Consider the following 22,677-nt stretch of genomic DNA (forward strand, 5'->3'; position numbering starts at 1 on the left):
GAGAAGGAGAAGGAGAAGGAGAAGGAGAAGGAGAAGGAGAAGGAGAAGGAGAAGGAGAAGGAGAAGGAGAAGGAGAAGGAGAAGGAGAAGGAGAAGGAGAAGGAGAAGGAGAAGGAGAAGGAGAAGGAGAAGGAGAAGGAGAAGGAGAAGGAGAAGGAGAAGGAGGAGACAACCCCTGATCTCCCCCGTGCACGGGACCAGGTTGTGATGCGCCACCGACACGTCCCATCGCTCGCCAAGCAGCAGTGTCAGCACCGAGTGCTGCGGGTGCTGCTTTGCTGCTGTTTTTCCACACTCAGGTGTTGGGCACCAAAAAGCTGGGGAAGAGAGTCCATGCTTAGCTCGGAAGCAAGCCGGCAGCATTTTCTTAAGTGGAAAAAAAAAAAAAGTGAAAACCCCACCAATTTTAATGGATTCAACTGCACAAAACGGAAATACACAAAACCAGAGCAGCCTTCGGGTGAAACTCCTTCGACTTTTATAATTACAGAATAGAAAAGAAATCCTCGGTTCACGTTACAAAGACAGTCTTATAAAAAAACAAGCCAACGGAAAGAAGACCGCGGAGCACCGGCAGTGCTGGGGTGGGGACCGTCCCCGCTGGGGCTGCTGCTGTCCCCCGGTGTCACCAGCGCTGGGACGTGGCTCTGGGGACGGGTGGATGGGGCCGGAGGTGGGCTTCAACGCCTGGAAAGTGTTTTTTTTTTTTTGTCTTGGAGGTGGGGGGAAAGGGCTGGGAGTTATTGCCTGCGGAGCTCCCACCCTGGCTGGGGCGAGGTGACGGGGATGGCCGGGATGCGCCCACCCCGAGGATTCAGGCTCGGGCAGCGATTCCCTTCTGTGCTCCGTCCTTTGGCACTTTGTGGCTGCTTTATTTTTTATTTTTTTTTTTTGGAAGGGAAAAATTGCTCTGGGGCACGGAAAGAGCCCAGGCCTGGAGGAGAAGCCCTGGGGAGGCAGAAATGGCACAGCCCCACGGACCCTGCTCATAGCCAAAGGTGCCCAGGCAGTCTGGGGACAAACCCACGGGATTCGGGACCAACCTTAACTCACCTCCATGTCACAGGTTAGGAAGAGGAGAGTGAAACTGGAGTGCATCAGCGACCCGCAGCATCTTCTTCAACTGAACGTTGTTTGCAGGGTATTCCAAGCTTTTTTATTCCCAGCTCTTCTTAATCTTCAACGGAGACGCAACTGCGCCCCTGGAGCTCACACCTTGCCTCCCCCCCAAACCATTCCCCCCTCTCCCAAATCATCTCTCACCATTTTTACGCTGCCAAAGCAAAAAGTCCTGTTTGGGATGATGCCAGAAAGGGCAGATTTGCCCCCAAAAGCCCGACCTGCCGGGGCGGGGGGCGGAGGAGCAGCCGAGGATCCGAGGGGGGCAGCGGGCGCTGCCAGCCTTCGCTGAAGGCACAACGTGGCCTCGGGCTGCGAGGAGGAGGAGGAGGAGGAGGAGGAGGAGGAGGAAGGCGCGAGTATGCTGGGACACAGGTGGTGCTCAACGAAAGTGTACTCAGGCACTTCAAATTAAAAAAAGAAGGAAAAAAAAAAAGAAAACATTCATTATATTCATTAAAACAGCCTGAAAGGGCCGTGTTGAGAGCAGCGTCGGTATTGCCAAATTCAAGCATTCGAGTAGCGGGGGCAGAAACCCCAACATGTGGCAGCGTCCGGACGGGCAGGAGGTGGTGGCTGGTGGCAGGGCGCGATGTCCCCAAGGGTCTCGGGGGTGGTGGCACCGCGGGCAGCCCGGCCTCAGCCCCCTCGGTGCGGCTACGGGGCGCCTTTTGGGAACGAGAGCCCAGGTCTGTGCCATCCCGGCTCCAAATCTGCTGCTTTAGGAAGGTCTCCACGGGACAGTGACGGAGCAGCCCCGCTTGTGCCGCGCTGCCACCAAGCTGCAGTTACCCCCCGCAGGTCCGAGCTGCTCCAAACAGGCTGGGTTTTGCCCCAAATCCCCTGTGCTTCGTTCCTGCCCGGCATGCAGGAAGAGGACGCGCTGCTCAAATTAAAAACCAGGTCTGAGAAACAGAAGAAAACGGTGTCCGCTGACCGAGCCCACGTCCCCACTGTGTCCCCATGTCCCCGCCACGTCCCCACCGCGCTGGCCCATCCCGGGGGGCTCGGGCACAGCACGAGCTGGGTGCTGCAGCACCGGGGGCTTCCTTGGGTCTTTCGTGGGCGACCTGGAGATGTGGTGGCCTTGCAGCTGTCTGCTGGGGGAGCCGACCCGGCGGTGGAGCCCTTGGACTTGCTCAAGCCCCCGCTCGGCTCCAGTTTTGGGGTGCGGGGCCCCCCGGCAGCGGGAGGAGGGCGGGGGGAAGCGGCTCGGTGTGGTCCCCGTCCCCCGGGGCGGTGGTGGTGGCGTCGGGCTGGGGACAGGCGGCTCCCGGGGGTCCTGTCCCACGCCGGCCGGGGTGGATTCAGGGCATGGGGTTACCCGGACCTGGGGAGCAAAGGGGAGAGGTGGCGTGAGGGCTGGTGCTCGTGTGTCCCCATGCGTCCCCACGTGTCCCCGTGTGACATTGAGCGAGGGGACATGGAGTTACGGCCACCGGCACCCACCAGTTGCCCATCCCTGGGGACAGAGACCCACTGGGGTGGCCGGTGGTGGTCCTCACCCTTGTCTCACCAGGACCCCCAGCCCCGGCTGTGCAGGGCAAGCACAAGAGGGGGACATGGTGCCACCGCTGCGGCTCCACGAGACCCGGGCCGTGGCGTGGGACATGCACATCCTCCTTCTTCCTCTGGGTGGAAACCCTCCCACACGGCCAGCTTTAATCCAATTACAGCTAATTGGGAGCTGCCTGAGAGGCTTTAATTTCACAGGCTGTAGGCAGAATGGATTCATCCTGCCTCAAGTGCCCGTGGAGACACAAGGGACAGCAGCCCGCAGGTATGGCCCCAGGCAGGGGCTGGCACAGAAACAGCACATTTGGCCCCAAAAAGAAGCACTGTGGGGTCGGATGGTGGAAACCCACAAAATATCCGGCTCCTGTAGCAAATTTCCAGGCTCTGTGAGCCCCGGTGTCTCGTTGGCTTGAGCTGCAAACCAAATATCCGAGCTGCTGCTGCAGGACTGGGGGCCCAGCTGGGCCCCCCCCGGTGTCTCCTGCACGTCCTATTTAAAGCAAAGCCATGAGGGTTTTGCAACCTTCATGAGAGCCCCCGTCCGTCCCTGCGATAGATTTGGGATTCTCAGCCTCAACTCGCGCTCGCGTCCAGCAGGTCCAGGAGAAATTTGCTCCTTCCACCTTGCTTTTCTGTCCACGGGAGGCCCAAATAGCACAAAGCTGGTGATGGGCGGGTGGGCACCGGGACCAAACCTTCCCAAATGCCTTTCCAGCACCCTGCCAGCTGCAGCACGTTGGGATCATTGACAGCACCTTACCCTTTCCAGGGCCCTTCCCTGGTCCCATCCCCTTCCTCTCCCCCAGTCCAGGTCATGCCAGCCCTGGCGTCCGCCTGCAGTGCTCAAGCAATGGAAACCCTACTGAGGGTTTCCCTACCCACAAAGGCAGAGCCAAAGGGTCCCCCCCATGTCCAGGGGACACCGTGTCCCCAGGTGACGGGCTGGCAGAGGGCAGGGCACCCGAGGACACCCGGGGGTGGTGGGTGCTGGGTGCTGGCACTGCTTCCGGCGAGAGCCCAGCGGTATCCCGAATGCATTTGTTTCTCCGCAGTCCCCTCTTTGCATATACAATTGCCTGGCGTGCCCTTGAATTTGCATATGAGACTTAAAATATAATTAATTGTTTGCAACCAGCAAAGCCCGAACGAGGCTAATCCCTGTAGATTTTGCAGCCTTATCTCATTTGAGCATTTATCTAGTTAAGCTTAATGGGCAGGGGAGAGGAAAGAAGTCACTGAGTGCCTCGCCCCCGGGGGGCCCAGCCCGGCAGAGCCCGCACCCGCTGTGCCCCCACCCCACAGCTCCTGGGTGCTACCCAGAGAGGGGCAGAAATCCCCCCAAACCATCCAGCACCCAGCTGAGCCCCCAGCACCCATCATCCGGGTGGCCCAGGCTGATGGAGGTCCCCGTTCAGCCCACGATGAAGCAAAGCAGGGCATGAGCCTTCCGAGATCTGCTTTCCATTGCGGCAGAGCAGACGGGTGGCCCCAAACCCTTTTGGGGTCACACAGGTGGCCCGAGGGGGCTCTCAGGTCACCGAGCAGCCCCAAACCCGCCCCCGGGGCGCACTCACGTGTACAGCGGCTGTAGCTGTAGGTGCGACGTCTTCTGGGGCGCCTGGTAGCCGTAGGAGTCAAACCCGCCGATGAAGTCGACTGGGGAGAAGGGGAGAGCAGCGGGGTGAGCCGGGCAGGGGGCGAGGGGCTGCCCCCACCCCGTGGGGCCTCGCTGCACCCCGGGGATGCGCTGCGCCCGGCCGCGATGCACGGAGCCGGACCGGCCCCAGCACAGCAGCCTCGTGCGAGGGCTGGACGAAGCGGGTGAAATTACCCTATCGCTGTCTGCAGAGCGGGCATATAGGGAGAATTATGGAGGAATTACGTCTCATTTAAAGCATGTAATTTAGGAGGATCGCAGACACCGATACGGCAGCTCTCGTGCCTGCCGTGGCCGCGTTGCCAGCCCGCTGGTTTAATCCTCCTCTGGCGCTGCGAGTGCGGAGGGCAGAGCCCAGGGCCTCACCGGAGCAGAAAGGGCAGCACGCAGGGCACCCAGGGCCTTCCCAACCCCCATCCCCATTGGTACCCTGCAGATGTAAGGTCTTTTTTTGGTGCTGGATCCCACGGCAGCATCGGGAACACCCCACGAGGCCGGGCACCGCAGGAGCTGCAACGCAGCCACTCGCTCAGGAGCGACCCCACAAACGCCCCCGGATCCGAAATTCGCCTGGGTTCGCCCTCGAGGGAGGCCGCTCGCCCCTTATTTGTCTTTCTGACTTAATATTCAGCCAGCTCTCAATTTTGATGGCACCCATCCATTTCCAAATCTAATAAGATATTCCATTAAAAAGATACATTTGAATCTCGGCTACAGCGGCATTAATATTAAAAGTGTATTGAACGCCCGAGTTTGTTTGAGTGTCGCGCAGCCGCCTGGAATGCAAACACGCTTCAAAGACAGCGGCGGCAGATAAGCCCCGTGCCAGATCCCCGGATCCATAAGCGAGTTATTACAACAGGCAGGGTCCAATTTCACAAGGAGATTTTTGCCTTTCCGCTACAGCGGTTACAGAGGCAGCGGCAGGGAGAGCGCACCCTGGGGATGCTGAGCCCCAGTCCCGGGGATGCTGAGCCCCAGTCCCGGGCTTCCTGCAGCTCCCCCAGGGTTTTTCCCCAGTGCCACGATGGGATCCAGCACCAGCAAAGGACCTCGCATCTCCACGCACCCACCCGGACGCATTCTCGCTAGGACGCGGGGGATGCCGGCCGCTTCTCGGTGGCTTTGCTGCGCTGGCGGCCGCAGCACGTCGCTGCCTCCGCCCGGCTGCTGGGGCTGCCAGCTGGCATGAATTAATTAATGGCAGATGAGCATTTAATGGGGCTGGATGGCCACGGCCGTAACTGCCTGTTTAATTGTTGTCGGGGTACTCAGCACTTCCGTACGGGTGGTTGCGGTGATTATTGTCGGAGCGAAATGCACGATGTAGATTACAGAAGAATTAGCCCGCTTCTTGGCTTAAATTTCCCTTTCTTCCCCCGCTCAGAAGCACAACATATCCTATAGGGATGGTGGGGATGATTTGCTCCCGTCTGGTGGCTCTGGCCATGGGTCTGTCCATGGGGAGGCTCGCCAGGAGGACACAATATGTCACATTTCCTGGCCCCCGCGTCCCACGGGGCTGTCGGAAGGAGGAGGCAAGGAGAGGCTGGAGCTGGGAGGTGTTGGGATGGCTGCAAACCCACTGGATCCGATGCTGATCTCCTGCACCCCATGGCTTGGGCTGCGGCACGGTGACACCCTGGGGTGCCAGCGGCAGGATGCTGTGGGACCCCCTGGTGCCAAGTGCAAACCAGCACCCCCCAAACGGGGCAGGAAACAGCGAAACGGGGACGCTGGAGACATCTAATGGGGCTGGGCTCACTCCAGGGGGGAGATTTGCTCTGGATTTATCAGGGCTCAGAGGCTGCTGCATGCAGCAAGGGCAACGGCTTGGTGATGCTCCCTGCTGCGATGCAGGTCCGGAGGCCCTCGGGGGCATGCTCTGTCCCAGGGGGGTGAAACCCCACTCTGGGTGGCACCAGTCCCATTCTGCACCCCAAGGTGCGACCGCTGCCATCCCACAGCACCCGTGGGAGATGCGGCAGCTCAGGGCTGTGACACAGAACTGGGGGGACCGATGGCATGAGGTGATGGCACGAGGTACGTCACACCCCGACACAGTGCAGCTGCCTTCTCAGGGAGGGAAAAAGGGGCAAAAATCCCAAATAAAGTGATCCCTTCACCTGCCCCGAGCCAGAGCTGCCTGCGCCCCATGCCATCTGGGATGTTTTTGCAGCGCTGCAGCTCGCCCCTGTGACTAATAGCAAAGGCACTCACAGCTGTCTTCTTCCTCCAGAAACACTTTGCTGACGTAGCAGGCGTAGACGAAGCCAAAGAGCTGCAGAACAAAAAGTGGGCAGAGAGAGAAGCCGGTTATCGGGGGCGAGCGGCACCGCGATGAGGGTGATGGGGGGAGGATGGATGGAGCTGCTCCTGGCGCTGCGACGATGCCAGGGAGCACCCGGCTGGATGCTGGCTTGGGGCACAGAGGTGGGATGGCTCCGGACCCCAACTCCCTTGCAACCCCCAGGGCTCCCCAGGAGCTTTGCACCCACATACGACCCCTTCCCCTCTGCCCTTTTGTCCCCGAGGTGAGAGCGTCACCATTTCGTTAAGGGGGGGACCCTGCACTTCCAGCACACAGCGCATCCCCGTCGGCTCAGACTCCCGGCAACGTTTTGTCACCGCTCTTCTCCAGCTCAGAGCACCCGTGGGACGCCAGGCGGGGAGAGGAGCAGCGCCCCCGGTGCCCGCCGTGCCACCAACGCATCGCCTGCCTGCTGGGCTCTGCAACCCCCTGGTCCTGCAGCACCCAGCCCGCACCGTGCCACGCCGCGCTTTGGGGAACGCAGGCATGGGCAGGGACCTCGCGCGGGCCCCGTTCGCTCCTCTCTTCCCAAACGCAGCTGAGCCAAAGCCACCCACGAACTATAACCGGGACCGCGGTGTGGCGAGGTGCCGGGACATCTCGCTGGAGCCCAGCAGCTCGGAGGAAGGTGCCGGGGGGCCCTTACCGCCAGGAAGATCTGCGCGGCGCTGCTGACCACCTCGATGTACTGGTAGTCCAGCAGGCAGCCGCTGACCGTGATGACGTGGTGGTCCTCGGGCGCCAGCTTGGAGTTCAGCACCGGCGTCACCAGGCAGCCCGGCCCGTTCTCCATCCACCACGAGCGGTGCAGTGAGGTATTGAAGGTCATGATGAAGTCCCGGTCCTGCGGGAGGGGAGCAGAGGCACCACCTTGGACCCAGGGCTCCCACCCGGGCTCACAGCGGGGGGTGGACAAAAAACGGGCTTTTCCAACCCGAGGATGCTCCACGAGTAAAATCCCCGCTGCAAAGCTGCACGGACGCGGTGCTCTCACTGCTCGCTGCCTGGAGCCCCCCGCCGAGGGCAGGTCAGCACCGGTGGGTGTGTTAATGAAGTGCATCCAATTAACCCACTCCTCTCCCTATCCCAAGGCTGCCACCCCTGGGGTTTGCTGCCCCTGCACCAGGCGTGCACGGTGCTGAGCTGAAATTCAGCACCAGCAGGGGCTTGGGCTTGCTCCCGGGTTTCAGCTCCTGGAGCCACGCGCTGCGCGTTCCTTCCACGCAGCCACCTCCACTGCGTAGTGTGATGCTTCATCACGACACTAGTTTTGCTCTTTTCATGTGAGAGCTATCATTTAACACCCCAGGCCCAGGCTAAGAGTGCGCTGGTGGCCGCCCCTCTGCGGTATTTTCAGCCACCCTGGGTATTTTCAGCTGCCCTGTCCATCATGTGCACCCCTGGGGGTTGGGGTCTCCCCGTCTTCCCTTGTCACCGGAGCAGCACACGGACCCCAGAAACCCTCCCAGAGCCCCAGGAGACCCTGGAAAAGTGGGGCCATGCAGCGCAGCATTTACAGCAGGATGGAGACCCTCCTCTGCTCTATCTCCTACCGTTGTGTTTGGAAGTGGTGTCACCCGACTCACACCGCCCACAGAAGCCAGGCAGTGCTCAGAGCGGGCAGGGGATTAATGAAGTTCCCAGCTCACCAGCCTCATTAATTTGGTGCCCCCGAGGACCCTCCTGCACCACAACACCACGTTGCTCTCCCACTGCCCCATTGGTGTCCCCAGCTCGGCCAACCCATCCGTCTGTCCGTCCGTCTTTCCCACCACACCCCTACGGTCCGCGCTGCACCCGGCAGCACCCATCCCTCTGAGGATCCCCCAGCACTGGGGGGTGCTGTGCCAGGGGCTGGGGGCACCCCAGGGGCTGGTCCCAGCTGCCCCAAAAAGCAGAGCCGGAGGCATGGGGTGGGAGAGGAGAAAGGGGTGGGATGGAAGGGGTGGGATAGGATGGGTTGGGGGAGGGATGGGATGGAAGGGATGGGATGGGAAGATTGGGACGGAAGGGATGGGATGGGAATGGAAGAGAAGGAATGGGGCGGGATGGGATGGAAATGGAAGAGAAGGGATGGGAAGATTGGGACAGAAGGGACGGGATGGGACAGAAGGGAGGAGGAAGGTGAGAAGAGGAAGGCCAGGAGGCAGCAGCACCCAATGCCACGGACACCTGGGGCTTACCTGCGACAAGTGCCCGACCTCCAGGTAGAAGCAGATGATGAAGGCGTTCCAGCCGACCCACAGCACCAGCCACACCGCGTACTGCCGGTACAGAGCGAGGCGGTCAGGGAGCGACGCCGCGCGGCTCCGCGAGCATCCCCCGTGCCCTCCCGCCGCCCGGCTCCCCCCCGGTTTAACGGCACCCACCATGATGAGGTATTTGGATCTGTACTGGATGGTCCCGAAGATGCCCAGGATGACGGCCATGATGTGTAAAAAATTGGCCAGGATGGGCGCCCACTGGTAGCCCAGGAAATCAAAGATCTGCCGCTCCAGCGCCGCTATCTGGAGAAGAACAAAGGAGGGGACAGCGCGGGGAATCAGTCACCGCGGCAGCTCCGCGGACATTAAAGGCAAAGAGCATCGTGTGTAATTAATGAGAAATCCCATGGACAATTAGTTACAATAGACTGAAACGTCTGCATGATTCATTGGCCGGCGGCAGGCAAATACATCACGGCGGGCGAGGAGTTATTGGGAACGTTCCCTGGCGGGTGCTGGGGATGGGGTAGGGGGGAGCCGCGAGCCGTTCCCCCCCCCTCCATGACACCCTGCGTGCCTCGGTTTCCCCGCTGCTCAGCCTGTGCCGGGAATAATTCCCGTCCCATTTAGGGCACGGCCTCCCCTGGTATTTTCCGGGACATTTTTCTCCCTGTCCTCACCAGCTCGCCGCGTGCCTGCCCCACGTGCGCCGCCCTCCCCGCTCAGCGCCGCTCCGTTCTGATCGCCGTTGTCTTCTGTAAGCCACGGACACGGAGCCAGCGCGGCTGTAAATACCGCACGGCCGGCAAAAGTAAGGACGGGCACCGCTGTACCCGCCTGTGAGCCCCTTGTCTATTTACGGCTGCATTTGCCACCAGCTCTGGGCCCGTTACTCCTAATTACAGAATTAGCTTCAGAAAAGGTGGTAACAGAGGCGCACGGCGAGCCCTGGGGCGTTTGCTGACTGTTTTAAGTTAAAAAAGAGAGATCCGAGGAGCGCGTTGCAGTGGGTTTTTAGGGGGCTTCGGGGTGCACGCATCAGACACCCCCATCCTCCTGGGGCCAGGGCAGCAGCAACACATCTGCAGCGAGATGCATCTCCAGCAGCATTGCCAAAGAAAAAACGAAAACAAAACCGCTTTACATTTATCTTTCTGACAGCCCGGCCCCGGTTCTTCCCTCTCAGAGATGCCCCAGATTTACCCAGCAAAGCCAGCGAGCTGCAGACCCGAGTCCTCCCTGCAGCAGCTGCCCTCTGCACCGCTCCGTGCCTCAGTTTCTCCACCGCGAACCTGATGCGCGTGGGGGGAAAACGCCACAGAGGGGGATTATTGTTAAAAAAGAGCAATTTGGACAAAAATCAACACGGAGCTGTGTCTGGTTTTGCTTGCAGGAGGGCTTTGGATGTTTGCTGGAGGCGCCGGGCTTTCCCGAAGTACCCCAGGGGATTTACAGCTGGGGCTGCCCCCAGGGCCACAGCACCCGTGTCCCGGGAGACCCGGTTGGACCCTTCAGCCCCGCTTAATGAGCCCTAATTACAGGAGAAATAAACGAGGTGGTGAAAATCCTTCCCTAAGTGCTTTGCAAGCATGAACCGCAGCAAACACATCTCATCCTGCCTGGCCACCAAGGTGCGCACAGCCCTCAGCTGTGCCTCAGTTTCCCATCCACGAAGCATCACCTGCGTTAGTGCTCATTGAGCTGGGCTAGTGAGAGCTCTGACTAAGGGACATTTTAGCCAGCAGAGGAAAGCCATCCTGGCTCTGTCACACCCGACACAAAGCCACCACGGAGCCCCCGCAGCCCCTGGGGCCGGGCTGTTTGCACTGAGGCTTAATTCACTCCCGCGCTATTTAAACTCTCCAAGGAAACAGCCTTTGGAAATACTCACAACTGGGCTGTAAATCTTTTAAATCGAGGGGTGTAAATAATAAATGATACAAGGAGCGTGGTGCTCGGGGTTTATAGCCATCCATCGATCTGGTGGCTGTTGACGGAGCTGCTTAGCAGGAGCGAGACCCAAAGCTGCAAGGTTTTGGGTAGCGGCAAGCCTCCCACCCAAGGGATGGGGCTGGGAAGAGCCCCCAGGAGCATCCCATGGAGCCAGGGGACGTCCCTGGTGCCACGCAGCTCCCTAACCCCAGCTCATCGAGCTGGAACAGGCTGGAAGAACAAGGATGAGCTGAGAAGAGCCCAGTCGAGCCGCACAGCCCGATCCTTCTTCATTACACAGAGAGGCAAAATTAGCAGCAGACACCGCGGCCCTCCCGTGGCTGAGCGAGGGATGCTAATTGCACCGACAAATGATGCCAGAGCTGCCCCGGCAGGTAAACGCTGCTCTGCGTGCACCATTACTTGAGTTTATTCCCTCAGCACTAAGAGCAAATCCTGCATCTTTCAGCCTCGTTGAATCTTGCTTAAAGCGAAGGAAAATCAGGAGACAAAGAGCAAACGTGGAGACGTTGCAGCGAGCGCTTAACGGGCTGCTCCAGCACCCAGAGCATCCTCTCCCCAACCCTTTAGGAGAAGGCTCCAAGGCACCCAGTGCCACATCCCCAGGCAGAGAGGAGGATGTGGTTACACAGTTTTGGACAATAACTCATGAAATGTGGCCCCAAGCAAGGCAAGGGCAGCCAGCAATCCCATCCGCAGGGCTCTGCATCGCCTTAAAGGCAGGGAGCAGCTCTGCCAGCCCTTGGTGTGCTCTGCAAGAAGCCTCCAAAGAACCTGAGCAGCCTCCAACCCCCCAAACTCAGCCACTTGCGGAGCTCAGTGCAGCTTCCCTGTGCCGTCCTCCTTTAGTCCCAGGTACCGATTTCCATGCTAATAACACCCCGTTAACCACCCACCCTCGTTAGCACCCTGCTCCCCCCCTCGCCCGTTATTGTACCAACATTGCAGGTGATGCTCCTGGGGGCACGGGACTGGGCAGCCCCACACCAGCCCGCTGCTAATTAAGATAATCCTGCAGCTGATCAATGCAAGGAGTTTTAGGGCTCCCTCTTAATTAAACACTCTCTAGTTCATCGATCGGCCCAAAAGTTCCCTTTGCAGCAAATCATACCAATTAGCTGGGCACAGGCGCACGCCAGAGTCCTGTTAATTGAAACACGGTCCCCGCAAAGATTTAATTGTAATCAAGGAGCCGAAGTGGCTGGGCTCTATCAGAGCATGGGGAGGTGCCCCGGGGACAGCAGGGACAGGGCTTGGCCAGACCCAGAGCCCAAGGAGCCGGAGCAAAATGCGATTTTTTAGTGGTGCTGACGCCAAATTCAAGTGGGAAGGAGCTTCCCATTGCTGCCGTCCCCAGATCGCCCACGGTCGTGGCACCATCGCTCCGCCGTGCCCCGTGGCGATACCTGGATGAGTTTTCCCAGCCCTTTGCTCGCAGCCTGCACTAAGTAAATCGTGAGACAAGCACGGAGAGATGAGCTCTGCTCCGGCTGCACGGGCAGAGCTGCGCAGACCCAATTCACCAAACAATCTGTGCGCACCCGCGCCAGATTTCACAGCGGGCTGCAGGTTTCACAGCTGCAAATCCCCAAATCCCTCCCGCATCCGAGACCTCCCAAACCAGAAACCTTCCTGCCCGGCAGCTGCAATTTTTGTTCTCTTATTGCTTCCACCCCTGTGGGTACAAGATAAAATAATAACGGCCGTGGTGACAGTGGCCGGGGGGGCTGCAGGACTTTGGTGGCATTTGTGGGGCCATGGCAGGAGACATGGGGCTCTTTTCTGCCCCGTGGCACAAGGACCAGGGGGAAATGGGGAAGAGCATCACCCACCCGTGCTATACCTCTTTGCAGCAGCATGTCTGCATGGTCACAACAGAGTCTGGGGCCGTCCCTTCTCCTGGTGTCACCAGAAGCCACCACGGCCCCAACCCCCCTGCACAGACTCTGCCTGGGGTTTTACAGGGGCTGGAGCCAGCGGGACGCGGCAGCCGACCCTCACGTCCCAACTGTCACAGCTAATGGCTCTTAGAGCCCTGTCCAAAACCACTTAATTACCACCGAGAGAGGCAGTGGCCAGAGGACGTGGCCGTGGGTGGACACAGCGACCCCAGGGCACGCGTGTTGCGAGGACCCCGCGGCGCCTGCGTTATTTCCCCTCGCCCTCCCCCGGGGATGCTCCGTGGCTGCAGACCCCCCCCGCCCCGCTCCATCCTCTCGCCTCAGCTGCAATGGGGCTGACACGTTTGCTGACACAGATGCATAAATATATTATCGCGGCCCCCAAAGCCTCAATAATTAACCGGTGGAGAGAGACGGGAGCGAGCTCCCGTGCTGGAAAAAAAAACTACGCTGGGGCTGGGGGAGGCTCCCCTCCACCTCCCCATAGCCACAGGGGAGCTGGGGGGGGGGGACAGTCCCTCCGGTCCCTCCCTCCTGCTTGCTCCTGAGCACCCCCATGGGACCAGCGAGAAGGATGAGGCCAGACACCCCAAAAAGCACTGCAGCCGCTGCCTCTTCCTTGTCCCCCCGCAAAGCTGCGGGGCCACGTGTGGATGCTGAGTGCACTGCGTGCGATGATTTTGGCTACCGCAGCCTGGACACATCCCCGTCCCGCAGCATCTCCCCGGGATGCTCCAGCCCCACGGAGAGGAGGTGGCAGGGGAAATGTCCTCGCTTGCTGTGCCCTGCTGTTGCCACTTGTCCCTGCAGTGCTTGGGGACCCCCCCGTCCCCTCCCCACGCTGCTCCTGGCTGTTGCGTGCTTCAAGCCCGGTGCCTCCTCCCAGTGCTTGGGGAGAAAATAGGAGCGATTTTCCCAGGTTGTGTATTTATGGGCTTTTAAATAAAAGAGCAAACAAAAGCAGCGCGGCGTGCTGGCTGCCACCACGGGACCCCCGACACCCCCCTGTCGCCCGAAGCCCAAGGGCACTGAGGGATGTGGGACCACGGTGACACAGGGGACAGGTCCCCGAGGGGTTCCCAGCCCATCTTCCCGTGGTGGCTCCTCGGGGTCTGCACCGCGGGGACAGCCCCAGCCAGGTCCCCCCACACGCCCTTCCCTGCCCTGGGCTCATCCTGCTCACTCTTTCTTACATGGGCAGTTTTGCTGCGGAATAACAGTTTCAGATGTTTTTCATAAGCGGAATGCTTTCTGGGGGAGAAACATCATCTTCTTCCTGAACGAAAACTCTTTGTGTCTTTTCTTGCCCCCCTCTGGGAAATATCAGGAGGAAAGCACTCCCTTCACCTGCCAGCATGGCTTTGTTGAAAGCCTCTGAAGTGCGACGGGCAGGTTTCCTCCCAGCTCTAAATGTCAGCAGCAGAGCCTGGCGACTTCCCCAGGGAAGCAGCAGCAGAAAAATGGTGATTTTGGTGGCTGGGCAGGAGGAAATCCCCTTTTTTTTTTCCCCTTTTCCCCAGTCTGTACCACCGGCTGCCCGAATTCCGCCTTGGCCCCTTGCAGCAGAGCTGCACGGTGCTTCTGGAGGCTCAAAATCCCCAGACCTGGAGCAGGACAACGTACACTTGTGCACGGTGCTTGGAGCGGGAGCGACACCTGCCCTGCTCCCTGGTCCCCAAATGTCCCCAGCGCCTCGGTGTCCGCGGTTCCCTTCTTGTGCCACAAATCTCTCGCCAGAAGCTGAGCGAGGGAGAGCAGGCAGCGCGGGGAAAAGCAGCGGAGAAAGGCAGCCAGTGCGGTCCTTCAGTGTGGGACAGGATGAACAGCCACGGCCCCTGCCTTCAGACAACTGCTTTGGGGCTGAGCAGACTGGGAAGCAGCCGGACATCCCAGTGCAGCCTCCCAGTATGACATCCCAGTATGGCATCCCAGTATGGAACCCAGTACAGCATCCCAGGATGGCATCCCAGTACAGAATCATAGTATGGCATCCCAGTACAGCATCCCAGTACATCAACAACATCCCAGTACAGCATCCTAGTATGAAACCCATTACAGCATCCCAGTTCAGCATCCCAGTATGGCATCCTGTGCCAGCCAGGCATGGCAGGAGATTGGGAAGGGACATCACTGGTGCCTGCTGCTGGCATTTGTCCCCTCCAATGCGGCAGTGGTGTCACCAGCCAGGTGATGGGGGCTCCAGCACCAGTCCTGGGACCACCAAGGGATGCTGAACCCCTTCCAGGTGCTGGGCTCCGTGCACTGGTGTTGGACCCCTGGGGAAAGCCCAGGGGGGCCCTCCAGGAGGGCTCAGGTCTGGGTGCTGCCCACGTCCCAGATCAACTTCCCAGGGGGTCCTGGAGACCCACACAGCCCTGAGCCCATGGGGGGAAATAGGGTAGAGGATGAAGAGATGAAACCCCAAATGTGAGATGCTGCAGGGGGGATTTTTAACCCCAGCTCAGCACCACGGATCAACGATCCCAATACGATTCGTGGCAAGGCGACAACGAGCAGCGCAGCTTTCGGGGGCTGCAGCGAGGCCAGAGCAGGCGGCGGAGCAGGATGCGGCCCCCGGGCCTCCTGCCACGCTCAGCGGCACCGAGCTCGATGTCAGCAGCAGCATCTGGGCGCCGGGGCACAAATCCCTGCTGAAAGCCCCGCGCACAATGCGGCAGGCTTAAATCCACCCGTCCCGTCCCCGCGGCGTGGCAGGAGCCGAGCGCGGATTCATTGCCCCCCGACGGGCCATTATCCTTCAGCCGGGCTATTTCCTTCTGAACACCATATGCCGGGGGCTCACCAGGGATTTACTTTCATTTAGCTGCATTTGAATAGATTTTTTTTTTCCATCGCAGATTCCCTTCTGCTGCGGCCAAAGATGCTGCGAGCGCAGCTCCCTGCTGGGCCCGCGCCGGCCGCGGCTGCTCGCTGCCAGAACTGCCCCGTTTCTGGGAGGTTTTGCAAGAAATCCTGGGGGCCGGTGGGAAACCCCGTGGTTAGATATGTTGGGCAGGATCCGACCTGGCAGCGGGGTGTCCTGCGGGAAGGGAGGTTTGCTGGAGCCCCCAGGAAGGTGGTGGCACTGGGTGTCCCCGGGAGGGTGCTGAGCGGTGCTGGGCTGAACGGAGTGAGTGGGACTGACCGAGGGATGGAGCCTGGGTCGGATCCTGCCCAGCAGCGGGGCACCCTGCGCTGGGGCACCCCCGGCACCGCACCCGCACCCAGGAGCCGCACATCTCCACTTAGGGAAATTGGCTGCGATTTAAATTAATGGCAAGCGAGCGAATTGACTATTAACGAGGTGCAAATACCGCTGCGAACCCAGGGACTTCATTTAATGACTTGGAAACAAGTTCTTGACCTACTTCCAACTTGCAAAATCCTTCGCGAAATCGCAGGCGGCGGCGCAGATGAAAATAAATTAAAGGAGCCAGCGCCGTGCCCCCACGCAGCGGGCGGTGATGGGCTGCCCTGCGGGCAGGATGCGGCCCCAGGGCCCAGCTGCAGCCCCACTGCATCACGGTCACGGCCACGGCGCGAGCACGAAGCGGGTGAAAAAGGTACAAATTGGGTCTTTTGCTGATGGTTGTGCGCCGAGGTTGAAGAGAGGGGGCTTGAGTTTTTTTTCCAGGCTCTGCAAGCTTTGTTAGCCCAGCAAAGCCCCTGCTGGGACCTCTCTGCCCCCAAATCCCAGCACTGCTGGATTCGCATCCTCATGGATGCCCTGATCAATGTGATGAGATTGTGGGGGGACAGGCAGAGCTTTGGGATCCCCCCTGGGGCTCCCCATCACCTGCTGAGCCCCGGGCGGCCCTGGCTGTCTCCTGCCATTTTTTCCTCCCCGTTATTTATTTAATTTTGCCGGCCGACGCATCCGGCCGCGTTGCCATGGGAATGCAGCAGCAGCCCCGGCTGTCTAGACGCTGCGCCCCAGGAGCCCGGCACGTGGGCAGGATGCGACCCCGGCACCCATGGGTGCACCCACCGCCAGCATCAGCACCGTCCCAGGGCACCCCCCGGGCCCCGGCACCCCCCGACCCCTTCCCAAAGCTGCCCCAGCTCCAACAGCCCGCGGCTCTCCCTGGGGGATGCAGCCCCGTGGCAGCTGATGGTGCCAGCCCACGGGTGCCCCACAAAAGTAGTCCAAAAGTCACCAAGTGCTGCACAAGGCAGCTTACGGCCAGCACCCTCCCATTTTGGGGGGGTTGGCTCCAGTTTAGGGAAGGGAAACTGAGGCAGAGCACGGAGGTGCCTGATGGGGGGACGAGCGTCTCAAGCAGCTCACATCAGGGACCCCAAATCCCTGCCCGGGCTGTGACACCACAGGCAACGGGCTCGGTTCCTCGGGGTGAGCTGAGGTGGGACCCACGGGGCAGGAGACCCCCCCAGAGCCCCCAGACCTCCGAGACAGCAGCACCCCAGCAGCCCTGCGCGCCCCCAGACCCACCAGGCTCCTGCTGCCTCCGCGCTCGGCGTGCGTCGCCCCGCGTCCCCGCAGCGGTCCCTGCTGTCACCCTGCCCAGCGCAGCGAGGAGCCCCAGGCGCTCCAGCAGGGGACAGGCCGGCTGAGCATCCTCTCCGCAACCCAAAAGCGGGGCGGCGGGGTCCCACCGCGCAGCGGGGCTCTTCCCGGGCAGCCCCATCCCACCCACGAGGAGCTGCTTGAGCTCTTCTGGAAACCTCCGTGCAGCCGATGGTGGCAGCCAGCTCATACGGAGGCTCGGAGCACATTCAAATACTATTTATACTGCGCACAGGCTGGAGATACAATATTGCATCTATTATTTTTACAGTTATATAAATGCTGAGCCGGAGCGATAAGGCTGCGATGAGACTTGGGCGTTTTTTTTTTTTTTACCGCCGCTGTCAGAAAGACAAGGAAGTCAAAGTGATTCATTCCCACGCTTCCCCACCAGAAGTTGCCTCCCGGTCGACACCCTCCTGCAGACAGGCTCCATCCGACAAAGCATTTCATGGGCTGCTTTAATTGTCCCCACAAATGGCCTCAAAATGGTCCCCAGGGTCCCCCCACCGAAGACGACAGGGAGGGTGGCCCCATGCCTTGGGTTGGCATCAGGGTCCTGGGGAGGGATGGGCACAGGGGACGGAGCAGGGACACAGGCAATGGGCCAGACCTGCCCTGGAGCTGCTGCTGTGCCTCAGTTTACCCACCTGGGAAATGGGTTAAGTCCTGCTCTGCTCAGCATCGCACCCAGGAGCATCTGCAGAGGATGGCTGGGCTTTGCTAAGGAGCACAGTGACAAATGACATTGCTACCATCTTCTCCTCAGGGATGTCCCCAAGTCCCTACATGCCCTGGATGTGTCACTTTGCTCCACTCGCTGGCCCCTTTCTTGAGCCGTGGCAATGGAAGAGCTCCTTTCCTTAATACCCAGCTGATGGGAACAGCGAGCGATGGGATGGGACGGAGGCTTTGGTGGAGCTGAGCAGCCAGGGCCACCAGCACCGCCAAGAGGGGCTGGTTCCTCTCACCCTCACTGCCAGGCTAATGGGGAAACTGAGGCACGGGGTGGTAGAAGACCAGAAGCCCAAACCCTGGAGGAAGGCAGACACCGGACTGAGAGCAGCTCCTGGCTGCAAACCCACAGAAGCACCAGTGGGGACGGCTGGGTGGCCTGGGGAGAGACTCGGGCTGAACCTTTCTGAATTACTACTTGTAGCCTAAGTTAGGCCAAAGGGAGAAACCAAGGGAAGAAAAGACCTGGGCAATGGCCGTGGCCACCCATCGCATCGCATCATACCGCATCCCATCCCATCCCATCATACCGCATCCCATCCCATCCCATCTGATACTGTCTCGTCTATGTATCCATACCATCCCAATCCTATCTGATCCATCCCATCCCATCCCATCCCACGGCAAACAACCCCCCAGGCCCAGTCCAACACAGTTCCCCAGTCCCCAGCTCAGCCTCGGCGGCACCTCGGCTCCCCCGGCCCTGTAGAAGCCACGAGGGAGATGTCCCCAGGTCGCTGTCCCCGCAGCAGGACACGTGGCGGTGACACCAGACCAAGGCACCGGCACCCAGCTGAGGGCGGCTGCTGGGCCAGGGCACGGAAACGTTGGCAAACGCCTTCCTGCAAATGCCAGCTCCAAACAAACACGCTTTAAGACAAATAAAACTGTGATTAATCAAGCACCTCAATTAGACACAATGAGCCACGGCTGATGATTAAGCCGAAGACTCACAGCAGAAAGCACATTAGCAGCATGGACACTCGGAGGCTGAGAATTAATTAAAATGTAGCAAAACCCCCCGAAAAAATCCCTAGTAAATGGGGGAGTGCGTGGAGGAGGGGGCTTTCCCCACGGGTCTGGGGATGCCGAGCGGAGCCATGTCCCTGTCCCAGCCCCGCTCCTCCGTGTCCCCAGCGGTGACAGCGGGGACGTGGGCACCTCCACCAGAGCACGGCTGCTGTCCCAAGGCAGCCTGAGGGACGTGCCCTGCACCTGAAGGGCACGGGGGAGCCTGGCAGATTGTTTGCAGAAGCCCGATGCTAAATTATGTTATTGAATATAGAAAGTTGCCTTCTTGCATTAACACAATATAGGGGACACCCACGGGGAGGTGACAGCGAGGGTGGCTCTGGCCAGAGGCGCTGGTGGCGTCGGGGGGCTCCCACAGCCTAAATCTGGGGGATGCGTGGGGACAGCAAACGAGGTGGGAGGACAGGAGAGGTGCAGGGAACCCAAATCCCTAAATATCAAATTCTGGGGGTGAGAGACCAGCCTCCAAAAACTTGCAACCCCCCAGCTCCTGCCCCGGCTGGGACGGGAGGGCTCAGGGTGACGCAGCTCGAGAGCCAAGCCCGAGGCGAGGGCGAGATTTGCTGCTGGCTCCTGGCTCCCAATAAAAGGCACCGTTTGGACAAGGATTAAGCCGCAGGCAATTTCGATGCTAATTCTTCTGGTTAAGTTCTTTAGTCCAACATCTGCAAGAAGCAAGAGGTAATTTCCCCCGGATCTCGAACAGCGACTCAAAGACGCTGCTAATATAATCTGATAGAGGGGAGAGGGGCGAAAAGAGAAAGGGAAAAAAAAAATCCAATTTACTGACTTATTTAGTGACACCTTTCGTAATCAATTCTCCCAGGAAAGAAATACTGATTAAAGCCAACCGTATTGCTATGGAAACCGGCGGTCCCTCCTCCCACGACCTGCAGGCTGCAAAGAAAATCGGGCGAGGAATCTGCCTGGTAACAACCGCGCTAATGAACCGGGGAGCAAAAATAATCCCCCGGAGCATCGCCGCCGCCAAAGGAGCAGCCGGAGGCGGCCGCCGGGGAGGCGAAACCACGCGTGGCTCCCAAATATTGGTTTTAATGGCAGGGCAGAGCTGCCTGCCAGGAAGGATGCCCCTGGGGCCCTTTCCCGCATTGGGGATGAGGGGCTGGAGTGGTGCGTGGAGGTGGCACCCATGGGTGCTCTGGGCGGAGGGCTCACCCTGACCTAGAAACCCTCCCCAAAACCCCATCCATCCTCCCTGTCCCATCGCGGAGGGCACCCAGTTGCTCCCCCCAGCCCCTCCATCCACCAGCCCCGTCCTTAAGCGCCCATCCCAGCACCTTTAGGAGCTGCCCTCCCTCTCCTCCCACCTGCTGGGTGCCCAGCCACCGCCTCGGCCGCTCGCCCTCGTTTTTCAAGCCTCTAATTCGAGCCACTTAGGACGGGGAGTGACAGCGGTTACGGGTTTCATATGCACATATTAAAGGCGAGTTATTGTCAGCCAGGGAGACGGATGGGCCCGGCAGGGAGACGCGGCGCTGGTGGCTCCATAAATCTTCCCAGGGGCGGAATGCAAAAGCAGCACGCGGTGGGAAGCGGCCGCGGACGGCGGCAGCACGAGGACCAGAGCCAGAGCTCGGCTCCTGGGGGCTCCCCCGAGCAGCCACAAGGCTCTTTTGGGGAGCTTTAAGGAGCGACGGGCTGTGCAGGACATCATTAGCGCCGCCGTTACTATTTAGGAATTTAATAGCAATCCCATTTATTGAAAACCCAACAGCCCAAAACCCATCTTCCCGCGCCGGCAGGAATATTGGTGCTGGAGAGGCACAAAAGCTGAAAACAAATGGGCACGCATGTATGGATGTGCAGCCCTAATAGAACTGGAGCCCTTCATATTTCCAACAATTGCTGCACGTTAGCAAAATAACAATTGCTGTTAAGCATGCTGCCACCTTTCCCATTCATCACGGCGAGGATTTAATAAGGCGCCTTAGCAGAGCGCGCCGTGACCACCAGCACATTATTAAACGCAGCGATTAGCAGCTGCAGTGGATGGGAGCTCATTAGAGACTTCTTAAACATCCATAAAAATTGCTTTTATTAATCGGTTATTCCTCTTTTCATGCCCACCGCATTAGGCTGGCACCGAGATGCTGTGAGCATTGGGGCTGAAAGGCTCCAACCCGCCCCGAGCACCCCAAACCCTACAGCAGGACATCAGCCACCCGTGTCCGATGGGGACACGGGACTGTCCTCCACACTGGGCTGAGTCCCACTTCGAGAGGTCATAGGGGGATGGGGTTTTTTTTCCCCAAAAAAAACAGTTTCTTCCCCCCAAAGCCACCTGGGATGGATTTGCCAGCTGGGACGTGCGTGCTGCCCCAGCTTCTGCACCCAAAGCGTGCCTCTGCCCTAAGCCATCGCCTTTTTGGTGCTTCCCCATGGGGGAAGAGGATTTCCACGTACAATTTCAGGGGAAAACCCAGCAGGACAGCACAGAAGGCCTGACAAAAAGACTGGGGTCCCCACTGGGGTCCCCACAGATGGGAAACGGGGCGGTCCTCGCTCAGCACAGCACCCAGGAGCACCCAGCAGCACCCAGCCCCACCTCCTCCTCCTTGGGGTCCCCGGCCCCATTAAGGACAGCGGTGCTAATTGCAGGGAGGATGCGGCCCATGGATAATTCATGGCGGGGAGGGGATGCGGGTGATGCCCATCGTTAGGGCTTGCTTTGCTTTGTCTGGCGAGTGCCGCCTCCCCAGGGTGCCCCGAGCTCGCAGCCTCCGCGCAGCCCTTTGTTCGGGTGCTCGAATTAAAAATAATTGGGGCCGGGAGCCAGCGAGGGCGGGTGCAAGAGACACAGCCCGAGGAGAGCCGATGGCCCCAGGGGTGAGGATGAGGGGACAGGAGGGGGTGGGGACGCGCTCCCCCAGGGCCGGAGGGGACCTCGCCAGTGGTGAGCTTCAGGGGAAAAAAAAAGAAAAAAAAAGAAAAAAAAAAGGCCTTTAATAATCAATTGGTATTTATTGAGCGGGCCGTAACAATAACAGCCTCCTGCTGCCAAATTAAATCCGTGTTTGGAGTCACCGAGTCAGGGACGTGCTGCGAATTCCCAGGCGGGTAAAAAGCCCCGGTGCTGATCCCAAACCAACCCCGCTGCTCCCGGGGTGCCCTCGGTCCCCACACGGTGCGGGGGCTCGCTGCCAGCCCCGTCCCTGCAGCTGCCCTGGGGATGTGCCCCCCGCAGCGCTCCGGCTGCCCCCCACTGCTCTGGGGGGAAAATTGAGCCAGATGTTGCGAAAATGGGTCAGGATGGACAAAAATGGGCCAGGATGGATGAAAATGGGCCGGGATGGACGGCATCGCTGGGGGAGTGAGGTCAGCTGCTGGGGGTTTGGTAACTGCCCAGCGAGGGGCTGGGTGTGGTGGTTTTGGGGGGGACAGGAGGGGACAGGAGCAGAGGGGGGTCTGGAGGCACAGATCGGATACTGGTGAGCCCCCTTGGGCTGTGGGGAAGGGGCTGGGGCCAGGTGTTGGGCCTAAATGGGGAGAAAAGGAAGAAGGAAAATAAAAGAAAAAAAGGGAAAAGGGAAAAGGGAAAATGGAAAAAAAAAAGAAGTGAAAAAGCAAAAGGGAAAAGGGAAAAGGGAAAAGGGAAAAGGGAAAAGGGAAAAGGGAAAAGGGAAAAGGGAAAAGGGAAAAGGGAAAAGGGAAAAGGGAAAAGGGAAAAGGGAAAAGGGAAAAGGGAAGGACCCTGGTGTCCCCAC

General features: G+C 59.6%; 1 protein-coding gene across 6 annotated transcripts in view; it reads right to left on the reverse strand.

Annotated features, from left to right (window-relative positions):
• Window positions 1-457: 457 nt before the first annotated feature.
• The window catches only part of NKAIN1 (sodium/potassium transporting ATPase interacting 1), a 30,263-nt gene continuing 8,043 nt past the window's right edge, over window positions 458-22,677 (reverse strand). For 2 of the 6 annotated variants that reach the window (XM_080566566.1, XM_080566567.1), the window contains 6 exons: window positions 8,972-9,109; window positions 8,786-8,866; window positions 7,249-7,446; window positions 6,512-6,572; window positions 4,209-4,290; window positions 458-2,449 (listed from right to left, as the gene is read on the reverse strand). In XM_080566566.1, the coding sequence (XP_080422692.1) occupies window positions 2,440-2,449; window positions 4,209-4,290; window positions 6,512-6,572; window positions 7,249-7,446; window positions 8,786-8,866; window positions 8,972-9,109 (570 nt within the window). In that variant the 3' untranslated portion in view covers window positions 458-2,439. The other 4 variants (XM_080566570.1, XM_080566568.1, XM_080566569.1 and 1 more) reach the window with 4 other exon arrangements.

This window comes from Anser brachyrhynchus (genome assembly GCF_964034855.1).
Source record: "Anser brachyrhynchus genome assembly, chromosome: 24".
NCBI lineage: Eukaryota > Metazoa > Chordata > Aves > Anseriformes > Anatidae > Anser > Anser brachyrhynchus.